A 20,816-nucleotide genomic window follows, 5' to 3' on the forward strand; every position below is an offset into this window, starting at 1 on the left:
GTCAGTCCTTTGTTTTTATTCTCCCCAGGAGAGTTACGAGTGAGCCTATGTAGGAATTACATTTTTCTTTTCTTTTCTTTTTAAGATTTTATTCATTTATGAGACCCAGAGAGAGAGAGAGAGAGAGAGAGAGAGAGAGAGAGAGGCAGAGACACAGGCAGAGGGAGAAGCAGGCTCCCTGCAGGGAGCCCGACATGGGACTCGATCCCGAGTCTCCAGGATCACGGCGTGAGCCAAAGGCAGACGCTCAACTGCTCAGCCACCCAGGCATCCCTACATTTTGTTAAAAAAAAAAAAAAAAAAAAAAAAAAGACGGTTAATAAAATGAAAGTCAACAGTCAGTGACATTCTTAAGCCAAAGACCATGATCTAGCAATGTTATATTCCTGATAGCTGTAAAAAACAAAAGTCGGGGTGGGGGAGGGGGAGAGGGATAGTATAAATAAGAGATACATGTAGTAAGAAAAGTAACAGTGAAATAAACAATTCCAGCTCTTGTTACCCAGGGGCAACCTTGTATTAAACTATTTACCTATGTGTGTTTAGGAAAACTCAACTTGTCAAGGTATTATGCAAGCCAGAAGACCAGCCATATAAAACTGGGTTCTAAAAGAATCAGTATTATTCATACATTTTCATCTTTCCCAGAAACAAACCCAGTGTTTTGAAATGTTTTGCTTGATAATTAAAAAATAATTTAAAAATTTCTCTACATATTATTTAATTTTCCAACAACTTATAACTAATGAGGCTTATAAACTCCTCAATCATGGTTTAAGACTGACTGATGTAAGGCTTTAACAACTAAAAACCACTATCCTTTGGATCAGCAATGAAACAAACCTGTAATTAATTATACTTTTATAGTTAATTACTTCAAGTCTTAAAAACCTAGTCTGGCTAGGTTAGCTATCTCCCTCATGTGCTGAACAGCTGTCACTACACTGGGATCAGTGAAATGCTACAACTTAGTTATATTTAACAAAAGGCCCTGGTCTATCCTCTCTGCAAATGAGATAGGAGTTCAAAGTTTACACATGAATTCCCCCCCCCCCCCTTTTTAGATTTTATTTGAGAGAGAGAGAGAGAAAGAGAGAGCGCACACACAAGTAAAGTGGAGGGAGTAGGAGAGGGAGAGAAAGAATTTCAATCTGACTCTGTACTGAGCATGAAGCCTAATGTGGGGCTTAATCTCATGACCCTGAGATCATGACAATGAGCTGAAATCAAGAATTGGATGCTTAGCCAAATGAGCCATCCAGGTGCCCCCACACATGAATTCTAATGTGAGGTGAGGACAATACCCCAAAAGAATAAACTTTTATCTGTACCTATATTTATGCTTTAAAAATCCCTTTGCTCACTTACACTTCCAGAAAAGACAGCTTGCCTCTACTGAACACCTGCTCTGTCCTAGGTAACAACATTTTAGCTTGTATAATTCTCAAGAGTAACTTTTATTTCACAAACAAAGGGGCTCAACAAGCCATTACTTCAAATGGGGAAAAACAGAGGCCATCTCTAATTGGCAGGAAAACTATCTACTATATGTAACACAAGATTAAACACCTATTACTTTGATAGTCTTGTTAAAAATGATATGCTCCATCTAATAAATGCTTTCCTTATATGGGAAACAGAAGAACAAGGCTACCACACAACACACATCCAGAGGAAGCACATGCTCAAGATAACTGGCCTAGTCTCTTCAGTAAGTCAATGTCATTAAAAAGGGGAATTTTTCTAAGTTAAAAGAGACCTAGGAGATCTAACAGAATGTAAACAGTGGTTGCGGATTATACGCTGGTTTTAGGTAAACCAGCTGTTAAGGACTGGGAGGGAAAAATTAGAGAAATCTGAGTATGTATTGTTAAGATAATACTAATTATCTAATTAGATAAAATATTATTACAATATCAGGTACAATACTGTTATTGTGGTTATGGAAAAAAAGTTGTTTTATAGAAATTATTAGTTTTAGACCATAAATAGATAATTTGTTTTCATGCTTAATTTAAAAGGAGTCAAAACAACAAAGAAATTAAATACTAAAAAAGTAACTTGCTGGAGGTAGAAAAGTTAGGATTCAAACTTAGATGGAACTCCAGTGTCTGTATTCTTTTCACAATGTCACTCTCTTTTAAAATCCTATGCTGTGTGGACAAAAAATTTCAGGAGATTGTTGGGAAATGTGATTCCTTCAGAATATTGCTTAATTCTCTACTCAAACTTAGAGCCAATATGTCAAAGTAAAAAAAAGTCAGTTTATTTGCATCTTGCTTTAGTATTTGTCTGAAACAGTTAACCATCATAATTATTTTAGTATTTTTAGTATCCAAAGCACAGTATCTGGGACTTTTCTAAACCACAAAAACCAGAGTTTCTGCTCTATGATGAAATACTAGGCAGCTTATTAATTAACTAGTTGTCCTGCTTAAGAAAATGTTCAGAACATACAAGCAGGCTAGGGATGTCTGGGTGGCTTAGTGGTTGAGTGTCTGCCTTTTTGGTTTAAAGACTGATCCTGGGATCTGAGATCGAGTTCTGCATTGGGCTCCTTGTGAGGAGCCTGCTTCTCCCTCTGCCTATGTCTCTGCCTCTTTCTCTGTGTCTCTCATGAATAAATAAATCTTTAAGAAAATACATAAAAATTAAAAAGCAAGCTACAAAGAAACATATGTACTAAAATAGTATATTATTAGAGTATTCAATAATTTAAGATTAATTTAAAAACCTTAATATGCAAAGAAAGCACCTGAAAGATACACATAATATACTGGGTGGTATTTCTGGATGATATATATCTCATACTTTGTGGTAAGTTTTTTGAAAAAAAAAATTCAAGTTCTTATTAATAAATCAAAGAGATACTTATTTTGGACCATTAAAACAGAAGCTTAAGAACTAACAATCAATATTAATTGCTGGCAATGATACAATAAAAATGGACAGTATCCTTGTCTAAGAGGCAATCTGTCCTAGTCTTTCTGGAAAGCAGTGTATTAACATGTATCAAGAGCCTTAGAAATGTTCATGCTTTCTTGTAATTTCACTTCTGGGAATCTAAAAATAACATAAAAGGTAAGGGGACACAAAGATATTTCACACTTGAAATTTTCCAAACTGAAATTTCCATATATGAAATTTGAAATGTGAGACATTTTATATTAAGTAGAGAAAAAATTGACATAAATTAATCCTATGTCTAATAAAAGGGAATAATTATCCATGGTGTATATCTATTAGATTAACTATAAGAGCTCTGAAAAATAATTCAGTAGATTAGTTTACAAATGTTAACATAAATTTGAAAATAGAATATGATCTGAACTATGAAAAAAGACCAAAAGAAATCATGCCAAGTTATTTTTATAATCACATACATTAAAAAAGAACCCAATTAATATGAGAATCCAAAAAAATAGTAGTATTTAACAACCAATGGCTGAACATTTCCATGTAGAACTATGATTCAAAAGCCAGATATAAACTACGAACCTGTGGGTAACGTGTAAAGATTATACTTGTTTGCCTCCTCCACCTCGAACTGCTACTGGCTGGCTATTCTGGACAAATGCGCCTCCTCCACGAATTGCACTTGGATGAGTTGGAGAAGCTGCTGGATGTTGCCCGGGACGAATAGGTTTAGCTAACATGAAGAACAAAAAGTGACTTTAGGATAAATCTTAACACATGATTGTAGTGATGTTTTAGGACACGCCTCTTGATTCTCAAGAATTCCCAAATGTGGTTTTTCTTTGCTTTTCTGTTACTAAGTCTTCTCTTTTCTGTTGTATCTTTTTCTCCAGGACCTATATAATCCCTATTCTCTTAAAAACATTATTCCTGTATGAATGATTTATTCTGAAGCATGTCATATTACTGCTGGCAACTTATTTTCTTGCAAGTCAGTCTTTAAGAATACTCTCTCTATAGTTTCACCTCTTCTGATCACTCTTGCATGCTTGTCTAGTTCTTACTTATCTTCTTGTCCTGTAAATGTGGCTATTCCTCATTTTGCTCCTTATTCGCAACAATGCCACTCTTTGATAAGTTAGAAATAAAGACAGACAAATACCACCTTGACAACACATAATCAACCAATTAGATTGTTTTCAAGTAAGTAAAAACATTCAAACCAAGCAAAGTTTAAATGGTTTTAAGGTAGGTATTCTACTAACCAATTTGTGCAGAATGTCCTCTTCTGGCCATATTCTTTGACCTGACTGCTTCCTTTATACGATCTACTTCTTGCTGATAGCGTTTGCGATCACGAGATGCATTTTCTTTGGCTTCCTTCAGTGCTGACTCCAAAGCTTTCACTCTTTCAGCTGTAGCTCTAAGTCGCTTTTCCAACTTAGGAAGTTCACAGCGAAGATCTGCATTATCACGTACCAACTAAAGGTACATTAAGACAATAAGGATTTTAGCTTTAACAGGATGATTTGAAAAAATATGAACATTTCATAATTTCCCTTTAGTAAAAAAGTAAAACTACATTTAATATTAACATTTACCATTTAGTGAATTTAACTTAGGCAGCAACATGCAAAGAGTACATACATCCATATATGTTTCTCACAAAGATATAATTTCACTCAATTTTTGGGGGGTCTAGGGGAAGATTATTTGGTCTCTCCATTAGGCAATGACAATAAGCTATAACACAGTGTTAGATCTCTTCAATAACGTACTAATCTGGTAAGTATCATTTTAAGTGTTAAAATAAGTCTAGAAAGCAAAAAGGCCTAAAATTCCCTTTATTCTTTACTCTAGTGCAAACATCGTATTTACAATTACAAAAGATGTACAACTGAATATGCTGAGAAACATTAAAAAATAATCAAATCATATATCAAGCCACAAAAAAGCAAAACAAAAACAAAGATCCACACAGTAAGCACAATTTTTTAAAAAAACAAACTGCCTCATTATTTTATACATTTCATACAAATACACATTCTGGGGCAATGAATGACAAAAGAAAAAAGATTGTACTTTAACTGCAAAGTCCTATCTACTGAAGATTTAAAAATCGCCATGAATAAAAAATGAGAAAAACTGACAAACTGGAAATCCTAGGAAATAAATAATAACACCCATTTTCATTGACTTCTTGATAAAAGGATTGTTAAAATATTAATTGTCCTAAAAGCTGCTAGTGATTTATTTTATATTTATTTATTTATATTATATATTTATATAAATTATATATTTATATTATATATTTATATTATTTATATTAATAGAACGGCTCAGGGTGTGAAAAAACCTTAGGCCTCTGAAATCTTCAAACACTTCCTATTCCTCAATTTTCTGTCTTACAATGTTGCAGCTACCATAAAATAGGCTCTTTATTACCTGTTTGTGCACTTTAGTGAGTTGTTCAAGGTTATTTTCAAGAAAAGAGATCTTCTGCTTTTGAGCAGCACTGCCTCCAGTGTCATCAGAATCAATCTCGGCACTCTAAGAAAAGTAAGTCAATAAATACTAAAAAAAATTTAAAGATTAAAAAAAAAAAATCTAACCTTAACTACACAAAAATCATTGTGACAATGTAAAATTACTTCTACTACAGATATAAGCAATTAAACATAGTAAGCACCATTTATGTAAGTAACCTCTTCAGTATTATTTTATTACCTTCTTAACTCTGGTGGCCAGGTCCTGAACAAAGAGCTTCCGCAGGTTGTGTAAAGTTTGAAGTTCTTTGGCCTTAAATAAGAACAGCAATGTTTTTGAAACGTAGTCTTTAAAGTATTTAATGTAACCAAGGGGAAACCCATTCAACATCCCACTATTTTATTTATTTTCAAGTTTTTCTTACCACCGTCTCTTCCAAACCCTTCAAGTCTTGTCTTGCTTGTTCTCGTCTATCTTGCATGACCCTAAACAGAATATACATCTATTTTGAATTCTAATAATCTTATTCTAGATCTATAGTTTATTAGGGGAAAAAAAACTCCTATTAAAGCAGTGGATGAGATGGAATAAAATGTAGCAAAATTCAAAGAACAAGAAATGGTTCTTAGAATATGCCATACAGCAGAACACATTACTATTTATCCAAAATAATTCTGATTAACTGAGAATTATAAATTATTGAAGACTAAAACACTTTATGTATTTTAATTAAAATTATTCTAAATAGAACTTTGGTATTTAGCAGATTCAGCAAAGTTTGTATAAAATCAACTATAAGCTGATCCTGACATGTGACCATCCTAATAGTAGCAGTTTAATTTATAAATCCTATCTCATGGGACGCCCTGGGTGGCTCAGTGTTTGAGCATCTGTCTTCTGGTCAGGGCATGATCCCATGGTCCTAGGACTGAGTCCCGCCTCAGGTTCCCCATGGGGAGCCTGCTTCTCCCTCTGCCTGTGTCTCTCATGAATAAATTAAAAATCTTAAAAATTTTTTTAAAATCATAACTCATAAATTCACGATGTGAAAAGTTATAATCATGAGTTTTCTACCTGCTCAGATTCTAGAAAACTGAGTACTGACTAAACTGTCAGTACGTTAGGAAAAGTAAATGGTTGAAAGTTTCTGTTCAAAAGACAAGGCTGGAACAATAATGTTCTTTTATCCAAGATCAAAGGTGACAAAAAAGTCAGTCTGTACGGCAGATCCCAAAACCTTCTAAATAACTTAGTGTCATGTAAAGTATATTTTTATAGTGAATCTTGAAATATTATGGTGGCACAGAAATAGCAAGCAGGTTAATACTCAGAAATCCAAATCTCAACCATCAGTAAAAAATACAGGATCCTGCTTTTGCTAAAGTACAATATACTGCAAATTTTAAGGTATATATTAAATCAACTCAGAAGGCTTAAGAAAAATACACTTCAGCCTATACAAACTTAAAAATACGTCTACTGAATACAAACAAGAGCAATGCCTGCAATCCTCTAGTTTTTATTTTAATTTATTTATTCATATGAGAGAAAGAGAGAGAGAGAGAGAGAGAGAGAGAGGCAGAGACACAGGCAGAGGGAGAAGCAGGCTCCATGCACGGAGCCAGACGTGGGATTCGATCCCAGGTCTCTAGGATCATGCCCTGAGCCAAAGGCAGACGCTAAACCGCTGAGCCACCCAGGTGTCCCAGTTTTTACTTTTATTTTAGATTTTATTTGAGAGAGACAGTATGCACACATGCACGCACAAGCAGCAGCACGAGACAGAGAGAGGGAGAAGCAGGTTCCCTGCTGAGTAAGAAGCCTAATGTGGGGCTCAATCTCAGGACCCTGGAATCATGACCTCAGCTGAAGGCAGATATTCAACTGACTGAAGCCACCCAGGCACCTTTAATTTTTATTTTTAAACTTGAATTAAAACATTTACTCACGTAAGTTCATGTAGTTTTCTGCTCTTTTCCTGATCTGTAGCTTTCAACTTCTCATGCTCTACTCTCAGACGTTCCTGCTCTAACATCATTTTCTGGTTTTGGCTGACAAAAGAAAAAAACATAATATCAATGTCATTTTCTGAATGGCACCATTAAAATTTTTTTCAGATCCTTAAATTCTGTAATTTCACTACTGAAATACTGAGGATGACTTGTTATCCTGTCTCCATAAGGGGATAAAAGAAAGGAAGAAGATCTGGCTACTTCTGGTCATACATAGTGTTTTTCATACTTTGGTTTGAAACCATGAATCTCATTCTGTATCATTAAGGTATTAAGACCCATATACCACAATTTATCATCATTTTTTGTTACTCTCCTCTGGTTCCTACTCAAATCATGATTAGTTATAGACCTCCAATTTCTATAAATTCTAGGCTATGTATGCATATGGCTATGGAAATTGCGAAAGTCTTTGAGAAAAACTAAGACAAATATTAAAAAAATTAAAAATCTCGAATTAAAAAAAATCTCAACCTTTTAAACTCCATAATTTCTAGTAATGTTTTTCTCTGTTAAGAAATTTCTAAAAAGGAAATTAACTTTAAAAATTTCATCTGGAACTTAGAGGTTTTGCTAATAAATGAAAATATTCTTTACATTCAAGTCAAAATAGTAATTTCAATGAAAAATGCATGTTTCTAGTAAGAATATATTATCCGTCAGTAATCTATTATTTCTTCTTATTAAATAGCCAATCTTTCTGAATTAGCTTCTAATAACTTAAGAGTGAAGAAAAAGTATACTTACTCTTGAAGATCAGTGATAAGTTTTTCTTTTGCCTCAACTTCATCTCTCAAACTACTTATTTGTTTTTGATGTGTTTCTCTGTGGCTTTGGATCTGCTGTTCAACCGCTTGCTAAAGTTATTGGGGGGAAAAGGATTTAAGTCAAGTAACCAAGATGAAGAATAATGGGCTTAAGTTATTAGTAGCCAATGTTACATGAAACTTGCCTTAACTTCATTTGCAGTCTGAACCTTATTTAAGTGCTCCTTTTCCATTTCATGCACTTTCTCTGTTTGGGTAGAGAGAAAAAAACAGAAGAAATAAGCCTTAACGTTCTTCCAATAAACCAAGGAGCAAATAGGTTTTATGAGGGATCTGTCTCTTAATAGTACTTGACTTTAAATTATCTAAATGCTACATAGTAAATCTTGCTCTCAGCTCATGTTGACTAATAATATAGCTATATCCTTTGTATTGCTATTATGGTTGCCTTTATTTTCTTTGCCTAATCCTGGAACAGATGGGTTAGGGCACGGTAGGGACTGAAATAGCTTTCTACATCCCCTATGTTAAGATTTATACACACATGCACACACCCCCTGATAACTTTCTGGGAAATTTCTAGATTGGCCACTTCCATATTCAAACACAATTTCAAAAGTGGGTTTCAAATCCAACGTTAAAATGTATTATTTGTTTACATTCTAAGTTATCCATATTCTTATTCTCTATCAGTGTGAATATAAGGTTACTACAATTATACTAAAAAAATTAATATAGGTAGAACTCAAAAATTCAAAAGCTAATACCTTGTGCTCGAAGCTGGACTAGCTCTTCACTGAGGGAATCGACAGATTCCTCTAGCTGTCTTTTCTTTTGTTCCACATTTTGAAGGTATTCAGTCAATGATTTGATTTTGGCTTCATGCTTTTGGGAAAAACACATTAATATGAAGTACAAAAAAACTCATGCACAAATTTTATTGTTAAGGATAACTTGAAAGTAAGCAAGTTTTCTCTATATATTTAAATATATAATATTACAATGATAAAGTATTTGATTAATGAAACAATCCACTGTATAGCCTATAACACTTGCAAAACTAAGGCAATGAAGGCTGAAGTATGATGTATTCTTACTATTCTAATGTTTCTTTCTTTCGCTACTACAACTCCTACCTTGGTGAATGGCCTCATCCATTCAGTTGGCAAAGCCAGAAAACTGGTCCTGCAGTTGTCTACCCTAGAATTCATCTAGATTTTTAATAGCCAAATCAGTCATCTTTCTAAGTAAATTTCTACATGTAACATTTTAAGTAAATATAACCCAGTTAAATTCATTCGTCTCATAGCACAAAGTAGGAAAATTAACTTTTTTAGATCAACTAACCTTTTAATTGTTACCCAAAATAACATATAGAAAAGTCATTTCTCTTAAAATTTTTACAATTTACACATGGCTATTCAAACAACAAAGGAATTTTGTTCTGTAACACATACTTGAGAGATACGAAGCTGGCATGCTGCTAACTCCTTTTCATTTTCTTCCATTTTTTTGTTGCTCTCAGTTTGTGTGCTTTCTAACTGTTTGCAGCGTTTTACCATTGTTTTTACTTCTGACTTCATTTTGCTAATGTAGAGCCTTGCAACAGTGAACTCTTCGTCTATCATGCCAGTTCCCTCAGGTTGCTATAAGAAAAAAGTAAAATAAAAAGTTAAAAATGCCCAGTTTGTGGTTACTGGCATCTTTTAAACAAATAAATATTACTTGATATTCATAAAAAGTATGGAGTTTTCTTTCATTAAACATTATTTTTAATAAAACTTAATTTTTGCTTTTCTTATTTTCTAAAACTTGAATACATGCTTACAAGGGAAACAAATGCAGCCTAAACAAAAGCAAAACTGATGGCATCTGCCTCTTTCAATTTCTGGATTTTCTCTTCATATGCAAGCTAATCATATGCAAGCTCAGTTTAAACTTAACATATAATGTTTAGGGAGAGGGAAAGGACAACTTTCAAGCTTGACAAGGAAAAATATCATGGTGACTGTACATTCCTTAAGTTTCATGGATTTCATTACAAAATTCCAGTACAAAATTCAGTGTCAAAATTAAGGGGAGCTTGAGAAGAAATAAGACTGTCTTTGTTTGCAGAAGATACGATTGTTTAAGAAAACGAACTCCTAGAATAAGCCATCAAAGTTAACACTGCAGAATTTAAGATTAACATAAAAAAGTAACTGTCCTATATCCCAGCAACAAACAAGGGAAAGTGAAATTTAAAACCCAATGGCACAGACATTAGAATGAAAAGAAAAAAGAAATACTTAGGCATAAATGTAATAAAAATAGGTATAAAATCAATATGACAAACCAATGAAGAACTAAATAAATGGGAGATATTCTACATGCATGAAAGAAAGACTCCATATTAAGGTCTCAGTTCTTCCCAACGTGATCTACAAATTTAAATATAATCTTAATTAAAATCCCTGCAAATTTATTTCATGGATATCAACAAAACTGACTCTAAAGTTTAAATGGAGAGGCAAAAGACTTTCAATAGCCAAACACTACTAAGCAATAACAAAGTCAGAGACTTCAAGACTTTCTCTAAAGCTACAGTAATCAAGATGGTGTGATACTGGCAAAAGAACAGACAGGTAACTGGAACAGAACAGAGAGCCCAGGTACTGACACATACACAGACAACTGACCTCTGACAAGAGGGCAAAGGCAATTCAATGGATAAAGATAGTTTTTTCAATAAGCTGTAATAGAAAAACTATCCATCCACAAGTAAAATAATGAAGCTTGACAGACCTTCTACCTTGCAGAAAAATGAACTTCAAATGAATCATAGACCTAAATGTAAATATAAAACCAACAACCTCCAAAATAAAGGAGAAAATCTAGGTGACCTTGTGTTTGATCATGAGTTTTTAGATACAATACCAAAAACGCAATCCTGAGAGAAAAAATCTGTAAGTTGAACTTCATTAAAATTTAAAGACCTCTGCTCTGTATAAGTACAATGTTGAGAATGATAAGATAGGCCACAAACTGGGAGGAATATTTGTAAAACATGTATCTGATAAAGGATGCTACCTAAAACAGACAAAGACTTCTTTAAAACTCTAGATAAGAAAAATCCACTGCAAATTAAAATGAGACAATGCTATACAACGCAACCCCCCCCCCCCCCCAAAAAAAACCACAAACAACTGATGACATTAAATACTTGTGAGGATGTGGAGTAACAAGGGTTCTTGAACTCATCGTTAGATTGCTGGAATACAAAGTGCTATTGCCACCTCGGGGGGTTTCTTACAAAGCTAACTCTTAACATATGATCTAGCAATCATGCTCCTAAGTATTTTTTCCACTAACTGAATTGAAAAGTTATGTCCACAAGAAAATTCGCCCATGAATGTTTACAGTGGCTTTATGTATAATTGCCAAAGATTGTAAGGAACCAAAATGGTCCTTGATAGATGAACAGATAAACAAACTGGTACATCTATACAGTAGAGTATTTGGTGGGGAAAAAAAAAAGAGCAATCAAGTCACAAAATGACTTAAATGTTGCTAAGGAAAAGAAGCCAGTTTGAAAAGGACATACACTATATGATTCCAACTATATGATATTTTGGAAAAGGCAAAACTATACAAATATTCAAAAGACCACGGCTGCTGTTCAGGGGAGAGGGATGAACAGAACAAAAAGCAAGAAGGATTTTTTAGGGATTCTGGGTGGCTCATCAGTTTGGTGCCTTCCTTCGGCCCAGGGCGTGATCCTGGAGTCCCAGTATCGAGTCCTGCATCGGGCTCCCTTTGCCTGTGTTTCTGCCTCTCTCTCTCTCTCTGTCTCTCATGAATAAATAAAATCTTATTTTATTTACTTAAACAGAGGTGAAACTATTTTAGATATGTAACTATACTGTAAGGGTGGATCTATATAAATGCATTTGTCAAAATGCATGAAATCATACAATACAGAATGAACCATAATGTAAAAAAAAAAAGTTAATAAAACTCAAGCAGTGCTTAATGATGATGTTAAGAGGAAAGAATTACATACAAATGACAAAATACTGAGAATCCAGTTTTGGTGTTTTGTTTTTTTGTTTTTTTTTTAAACCTATTTGTAAGGCCGATTTGTTCTCAAAACGCTCTAACGGTAAAGTGAAAAAAGCAATAATAAGAGTCAAGGAACCTGCATTCTATCACTGGTTCTTGCCACTGAACATAAGCATAAGCCATTTCTACTCTTTTCTCTATCTTTACCACTTTTCCCTTAAATTAAGGCTAGTTGAACATAAAATGGAAAAGATTTTTCTAAAAAGAAAGTGCAAATCTACAAAGTAAATTTTGAACACCTCTTTAGTGTTTAATGCTATGAAGTAAATTTACTTTTCCATCCCCCAAAGAAAACCCCACACATATCTATCACATTAGTTTACTCTCAACAGAATAGGGCAGAATGTACAGATGGAACATTCTGAAGAGAGAAGAGACTGAAGAGAGAACAGGTCGAGTCACCCAGTATTTAACATTTTTCCTTTGTCTCAATGGCATGAGCCAACATTAAGAAATGACGTATGAGGAAAATGAATCCTTGCTGCCATCAACACACAGCAGCTTTGAATAAGTGACAGAAGGAATGCATGCTCTGTATTGAAAATTTGATTTCATATCTTGTTAAACTGGGCTTCTCATTCTTTGTAGACTGTCAACTATAAACCCTAGTATAGGGGCAATCTGGGTGGCTCAGTGGTTGAGCATTTGCTTTTGGCTCAGGTCGTAATCCCGGGGTCCTGGGATCAAGTCCCCCATCAGGGTTCCTGCATGGAGCCTGCTTCTCCCTCTGCCTATGTCTCTGCCTCTGTGTATGTATGTGTGTCTCTAATGGATGAATAAAAATCTTAAAAAAAAAAAAAAGCCTAGTATAAGTTTGTTCTCATTATTACCTAACTAAGCTTTAATAAAGAAGATAGATAGGGCAGCCCCGGTGGCCCAGCAGTTTAGGGTCGCCTACAGCCCGGGTGTGATCTTGGAGACCTGGGATTGAGTCCCATGTCAGGCTCCTTGCTTAGAGGCTACTTCTCCCTCTGCCTGTGTCTCTGCCTCTCTCTCTCTCTGTGTCATGAATAAATAAAATCTTAAAAAAAAAAAGAAAAAAAAAGAAGATAAAGTCCACACAAACACCTACTCTGACATACAATCTTTCATGTTACGTACATATGCTTGCAATTGAGAGTCTTAGTTTGCTTTTTTTGGTCTAAGTTTTCATTTAATTTACCAGGTCACTATCTTTTCTTTTTATCACATGCCCAATGTTAAAATAACCAATGTTAGTATTCTAAAAAAGATTGAGAAGAAAAACAGGCACAATTAAAACAGGTATAGCAAAATATTGACTACTAACTCTTTCATGCTATTATTCTACTGTTTTGTGTCTGAAATTTTTCATAATAAAACTTTAAAAAAAATTAACAAGCAGTGCTCATCTTTCATCTTTTCAAACATTTAAAGGCAACCAGACTCATTCATTCATGATTTTACTCCCTGAGCTAATCTCTGCTGTTGTCCCAGTTATACACTTTCATGTACAGTAATTTATTAACATAACCTCTAAATGTAAAATCTTTACATGTTGGAGAAAAGAACCAAACATGGGATCCAGATAAATGATATTTATTGATTATGCCTTTTGAGTGCCTCTTTTGTTAATTCCTCCCTGATTTAAAATGAAGTTAAATACCATTTACAACACATTGCTGTTGTGAATGAGATAATGGATGTGAAAAGAACTTTGTAAAAAGTAAGCAGTAAACAGAAGTATGAGTTGTCTACTGATAATTATACATAGCATTTGGCTATTTTATTTACCTTTACATCATTATTTCCTACGGCAATTCCTATTTCTGCAAGGTCTTTTAGTAAAGATGCCATCATCTCAGCTGCTCGTTTTTTCTGGTGGTTGGTCATTTCCTTAAGTTTCTGAAGTTCAGCATCTATACTTGCTAAAGTTGCCTAATAGAATCCAAAACAAAAGATACAGTTAAACCTAATAAATGAAAGTTTACTTTGAATATTGACAGGTATTTCAGTTCACCTAGGACTCAAAAAAATGCATTATTTTCTACTTTCAGTTTCTGAACTATCTCATCTACAGAGTTCCGGGATAGCTCCTAGCTCAAACTTAGAAAATATTTTAGATCTAAGAGAGTCTGTAAAGTAGCTGTATTATGCTCTATGAAGAGCATGTCGTTTGTACCATTTCCCTAATATTTGAGACTGGGTAATGTTTCCTGCCTAGAAGGGAGAAACTTCTAAGGTAATTAGCCTGAATTTTCTTTCATTACCCTAGTATGGTTTATCTTTTGAAACGGAGTCCAAACAAAATAATGTTAGAATAGTAATGAACTTTCTAGATGGTTTGTATGTTTTATCTCCTTTCTATATACATAGTCATTAAAAATAGTCTACCTGATAATTAGTACTACTTTGATACTATGATATAAAAGCAATTATTTAGGAGATAGTGATGAAGTAGTGTTATTGAGTGTAACTACTCTAAGTTTATAATAATAGCTAATTGACCAGCAACAAAGTCACCACAATTTTGAGAAGTCCAACCCAATTTGGCCACATTAAAACTTACCATTAGGGCAGCCTGGGTGGCTCAGCAGTTTGGCACCTGCCTTCAGCCCAGGGCATGATCCTGCAGACCCAGGATCAAGTCCCATGTTGGGCTCCCTGCATGGAGCCTGCTTCTCCCTCTGCCTGAGTCTCTGCCTCTCTCTCTCTCTCTCTCTCTCTCTGTGTTGTGTGTGTGTGTGTCTCATGAATAAATAAATAAAATAAAAAAAAAAACTTAAAAAAATAAGTAAATAAAATAAAACTTACCATTATAACACAGTCAGATACTAAAAGTCAGGAAGTTGTATTAAGAATACAGTAGCTTTTTGTAAAGATATCATTTCAGTTTATTGTTTCTTCTGGTCATTTCCCTAAGTTTCTGAATATTAGTTGTATGCTTACCCAGTTTAATCTAAAATACCAGATATCTTTCAAGTCCCTGAAGATAGCATGCTTTAAAGTCTAAATCATTATGTGTTTTCTCTAACAAGTGAGTAACAATATTGTACACATATAAAAAGATGCAGAATGCTGTAAAGTTTTCCCAACGTCTATTACCAATGTAGTGTTGACAGACTCAGCTTCATAACTGGGACACACCCACAACCGTCTTAAAGACTAAAATCGGTGACATCTTAAAGACTGAAATTGGTGACTGAAGACCAACTTACAACTTGTGGAGTTTTAAAAAACTCCTATTGTTCTCCAAATAGCAATTAGGTTTGCTAATACAACTCAATAATTCTTAATAGTAAGAATTATAAAGGCACCTTGATCTCCATGCTATTAAACTGTACCTTTGGAGATTAAAAGAGGAAAATGAATTTCGCATCAGGGGCATGAAACCTTTAAAAATAGTTCTTGACTGCTTTCCTTTAGATAGGTGAACATGGATAGGGAAATAGTAGTGAACACGGATCCTGAGTCCAACTCTAGATGCAATTTCTGGACAAGAAGTTGGTACTGACAATAATAAAACATTAATAATAAGACAGCTCATCTGTGGTGATGCTGCAAGTATAGCAATCACAACCCCACAGTTAGATACTACCTTTGGCATCATTCTAGAAAGGTGGCAAATCCTGCTTTATAGCAATAACAAATAAAGATCCTTATCTATGGCAGAATTACAAGAAGAGCCTTCTATATTGTGCTAGGTAGGCTTTGCTCCAGGAGCTAGGAATGTAACAGAAAGCAAAAACCAAATTATAGGGCAGCCCGGGTGGCTCAACGGTTTAACACCACCTTCAGCTCAGGCCATGATTCTGGAGACCCAGGATCGAGTCCCACATCGGGCTCCCTGCATGGAGCCTGCTTCTCCCTCTGCCTGTGTCTCTGCCTCTCTCTCTCTTTTTCTGTGTCTCTCATGAATAAATAAAGTTATTTTAAAAAATTATATGAGCTTATATATCCTCTTATTTTTATGTGCACATTTCTTAATTTACCGTTTGAACAATCATCTAATAATTTTATTGAGTAACTAGGAGCTAACTTATTTTCTCTTTAACTTTAGAATATTAAGAATAGCCAACAAGTCTTCAAATGGCATTTTAATTACCTTTTAACAGACCGTCAGGACCTAGAAGGATAACCTTCTTCCTTCACCTCTAAGGATTTATATAAAGGAGAAACTGAATTTGAGGCTTGGAAATGCTTAAGAATGGATACTATCAGCATTGAGCTTAGATAAAAAGAAGTTACTTAATTTCAATGAAGAATATTTGTACTAAAGTATTAAGAAAACAGAATTATATCCTACCGATTTCTGATTTAGTTCATCACTAAGCAATTCATACTCCTTAGTTTTATCTTCCACTTCCTGAGACTTCTGATCATAATTGACAGCAAGTTCCTCTAAGGCTTGTAAAACTTCTTTTACTTCTTCTTTAGAGGCATCGTTTTCTGCTTGCAGGCGATTCAGTTCAGCTTGCATATTATCTTGATCCCTTCTGGTAGAGGCCAAAAGCTACATACAAGAATAGAAGTATACAGAGGTTTTAAAAAGGTATACAGGCTTAAAAAATCTATTTGCTTCACCATGTGCTAAACAAAAAGGGAATAAAATATGGATGCTATTAACTGTGTGAACGTTTATTCATTCAATAGACTATCTACTATGTGCGGGCACCGTGGAAGACAGCAAAAAAATAAAAAATAAAAAAAATAAAGACTTTGCTTTGAGGACTCTAGTAGAAGAAACAAAGACACATAAATAAATGTAATCCAGGATGGAATGTTAACTAAGAGCCAAAAAGGAGGGACAGGACATGACAAAGCACTTGGTAATATTTAAAACAAGAGTTATTCATGAAGAAGGCTAGAATTGGTAGATTTTTAGTTATGTGCAAATTCATGTATTAGAAAACAAAATGCATACTAGGTTCATGAACAGTGAGTACAGAACAAAAAAATTAGTAGCTGTCTAGAAGACATGCTTAAAAGTTCAGATCTTCTTTGGTCAACAAAGGATGGCACCTGACCTATGCCTCAGGAAAACTCAGTATCAACATATATAATTTGACTGCAGAGAAGCCAACAGACTAGTTAGGAGAAGAGGGTCAGTGGCTGTCAAGTAGGGGCATCTGGAAATTTGTAGGAATATTTCTAATGGGGCAGAATGCTAATGACACCTAGAAGCAGGGGCCATGGATGCTAAAGGTCCTGTATGTAACACACAGCACAGAATAATATAATGAAGGATTGTGTAAATGTTACTAGTGCCCCCTTTGAGAAAACATGCTATAATTGAAGTACAAAGGTGATATGACCAGGATCATGTTGACTGATGGTGGCTATCTCTTCCTTATTGAAGCTGTGTAACCTTTGCCTCCATATCCAAACCAAACCTTAAATGAAGTATCATTTTTAAATTATCCCTCTGTTCTGCCAGGTAAGAAAAATTGAGGGTCCTAAACCAGGTGACAAACTAGAGAACTTGAAAGAACTAAGATGAAAGTAAAGAAGGCAAAAATCAGCTGGTTCGATGAGGGCAGACATGGTAAAAGAGGAGTAAAAAAGATTTCATTCACTGACATCCTCATTCCCACAGTAGGTCATACCTCAAATTATATAATTACTAAAGATAGGTCAAAGCAATTCAGTTATTTTTTCTTCAATCATCCCTTGAAACCTGTTTCTCTGTGTTTAAGTGAACAAGTAACAATAAAACACTGTTTTTTACATCTCTTCATTTCCATGTGGAAATACTCTTCATAAAGGAACTGACAGTTTAAAAGTAAAGTCCATCTCAAGGATTAGTAAGACATGTTTTGGGGAGAATAAGGAGATAAAACAGCACTATATATATAAGGCAAGGAGAGTAGAAGACAGTTAAAAAGTACACTAGAACTGTATTAAAGAATAGTACTGAAAAGTTATCCTCTCCTCTCCAGTTAAATAGAACTCAAACTTAAAAAAAGAAAAACCTTAAGAGGAAGTCAATCTTTGCTTCACTCATATGATGCATCATATCCACAGTGAAGCATGGGCATATTAAAAGGTACTCCCATATTGCAAATGTACTCCAGGATATTCTGAGCTCTCTGTTGGTTCATCTTTTATGTTTATTTTTTCCCATCTCTTATGTTTAAATAGTCATGACAAACTGTAAGCTTTTCTGACAGCAAAATGTAAAATATTCACCTTACCTCTTCTTGATCCAACATTTGTGTCTTCAGTTTCTCTACCAATTGGCTCTGTTGATTGATTTCTTCATCCTAGAATTTTAAAGTAACAAGTCATTGTAAGATTACTATTTCCCTGACCAAAATATTTCAAAACTGTTTCTCCAAATTAAACATAGCTTATTTCAATCTCCTAAAAAAATGCTGAAGGCTAGTCATTTGTTTAAATGCTAAGAAATAATAAACATGTTTATTTTTTTTTAAACATGTTTAAATTTATTATTGAAAATAATGGCGATGCAGTTACTTCAAACCTGCCATATTTGCTTAAAATACACATAAAACACCACCTAAAAATAAAAACAAAACAAGAACTATTTACTTCTAGTCTCTTTACTGCTCTCGTTTTTCCCTTTCCTGATTCATAATTTGTTATTTTTCACAATAAAGCTGATATAATTAAAGCAGGAAAACATTATTTCCACTTTATTTTGTTCCTTAATCTCCTGCATCACCTTTATTATTGAGTCTAAGATCCCTGATTTTTAGAGAAATCATTTCATTAAGATTCTCCAATGACGGGATCCCTGGGTGGTGCAGCGGTTTGGCGCCTGCCTTTGGCCCAGGGCGCGATCCTGGAGACCCAGGATCGAATCCCATGTCGGGCTCCCGGTGCATGGAGCCTGCTTCTCCCTCTACCTCTGCCTATGTCTCTGCCTCTCTCTCTCTCTCTCTCTGATGTGACTATCATAAATAAATAAAATTAAAAAAAAAAAAAAAAAAAAAAAGATTCTCCAATGACCCAATGTCTAATTCTCTTTCGAAAATTCTTTTAAAGAAGAGAAGAAAACACAATTATGTCTCATACACAGTTCCTGCACAGAAACAGAAACTGTGATTTTGTATTTTTTATTAATACCATGACCCTTTTAACAATGTGAGAGTTAGGGGTGCTAACCGCCCCCACCATGGAGTTGAAGATCCACATATATATAACCTCTGACTTCCCAAAAACTTAACTGTTGCTAGCCTGCTGCTGAATGGAAGGCTTACCAATAAAGATAATTAACACATATTAGCACACATTTTTACGTTACTGTGTTACATAAGGCATTTTTACAAGTACAGTAAGCTAGAGAAAAAATGTTATTAAAATCCTAAGGAAAGTATGTTTATATTATTGTACTATATTTGTTTTAAAAATTCACCCATGCAGTTCAAACCAGTGTATCTGAGGGTCAACCTAACAATCACTTTCAAAAGAAACTAAGGTAGATATATATAGGTTCCCTGGATCCATAACATTAAAATTAAAAATAAAAATACCTATGTCATAACATTCCAAAACAAAACAAAACATGAACAACAAGCTACCTTGTCATCAAGTTGTTTGTACAATTTCGCAATTTCTTCTTCACACTTTCTTCTTTCAGCATCAGTAAAGTTTCCAGTAACTCCAATTGTGGCTGCTGGTTTATCATTGGTAATAGTAACATCCTTATCTACTGCAAAAGCTTCCAAGTTGGCTTTCTCTTTGTCAAACTGTTCATCAACAGGCACTGTCTCTCCTAAAATAACGCAATAACGTAGTTAATAAACATCTACCTGTCTAAAACAAATTATAATTTTATTCAATTTCAGGAGCTCTCGTCAACTTTATCTGCTAAGTCTGAGATTTGAGAAGCTACAATTACTTTTGACGCATCCCTATCTTCTAAATCCAGTCACCAAATCTTGTAAATTTTATTGCTTTCACCCCACTGTGGAACCTTTCCATCTTGACTTTTTTTTTTTTTTTTTTTAATTTATGATAGTCACAGAGAGAGAGAGAGAGAGAGAGAGAGAGAGAGGCAGAGACACAGGCAGAGACAGAAGCAGGCTCCATGCACCAGGAGCCCGATGTGGGATTCGATCCCGGGTCTCCAGGATCGTGCCCTGGGCTAAAGGCAGGCGCCAAACCGCTGCGCCACCCAGGGATCCCTCATCTTGACTTTTATAGCTTCTAAGATGGCCTCTGTGCCTCTATTTATTATGTCAGGTAAAATCAGAATTTAAAAGATTTTCATCATTTTTAATTGATGATCCTTAATGCTTAAAAAGTAAAAACAGATATAGTTTATTTATATTCATAACAGAGTCTCAAATTTGTAAAATAGCTTTATATTCATACTCAACAAACTCAAAATGACACATTCATAAATTATTACCATTACGCCATCGGTTGAGTTCATTTTCAAGCCACTGAATGGTGTTCCGCAGGGTCTTATTTTTTTCCTTTTCTCTTTCATATTTCTTTTTCCACTGTTCTGCAGTTAATTCTACATTTACACAAACTGTGTTCTTAATTGTTTTAGCCCTAAGAGAAGTAATTGCAGAAAAAAATTTTTACTAAAATGAATTATTTT

At 34.4% G+C, this 20,816-nt stretch overlaps 1 protein-coding gene across 1 annotated transcript in view; it reads right to left on the reverse strand.

Moving 5' to 3' along the window:
- The window catches only part of KIF5B (kinesin family member 5B), a 44,946-nt gene that overhangs the window by 3,061 nt on the left and 21,069 nt on the right, over window positions 1-20,816 (reverse strand). The window contains exons 11-25 of the mRNA XM_026000894.2: window positions 20,619-20,767; window positions 19,786-19,979; window positions 18,436-18,504; window positions 16,548-16,754; window positions 14,036-14,179; window positions 9,640-9,828; window positions 8,950-9,067; window positions 8,368-8,429; window positions 8,163-8,272; window positions 7,353-7,454; window positions 5,828-5,888; window positions 5,644-5,715; window positions 5,362-5,466; window positions 4,182-4,398; window positions 3,499-3,649 (exon numbers count right to left, since the gene is read on the reverse strand). Of these exons, the coding sequence (XP_025856679.1) occupies window positions 3,519-3,649; window positions 4,182-4,398; window positions 5,362-5,466; window positions 5,644-5,715; window positions 5,828-5,888; window positions 7,353-7,454; window positions 8,163-8,272; window positions 8,368-8,429; window positions 8,950-9,067; window positions 9,640-9,828; window positions 14,036-14,179; window positions 16,548-16,754; window positions 18,436-18,504; window positions 19,786-19,979; window positions 20,619-20,767 (1,930 nt within the window). The 3' untranslated portion in view covers window positions 3,499-3,518. The remainder of the gene's footprint in view (window positions 1-3,498; window positions 3,650-4,181; window positions 4,399-5,361; window positions 5,467-5,643; window positions 5,716-5,827; window positions 5,889-7,352; window positions 7,455-8,162; window positions 8,273-8,367; window positions 8,430-8,949; window positions 9,068-9,639; window positions 9,829-14,035; window positions 14,180-16,547; window positions 16,755-18,435; window positions 18,505-19,785; window positions 19,980-20,618; window positions 20,768-20,816) is intronic.

This window comes from Vulpes vulpes, chromosome 2, assembly GCF_048418805.1.
Source record: "Vulpes vulpes isolate BD-2025 chromosome 2, VulVul3, whole genome shotgun sequence".
NCBI classification, from domain to species: domain Eukaryota; kingdom Metazoa; phylum Chordata; class Mammalia; order Carnivora; family Canidae; genus Vulpes; species Vulpes vulpes.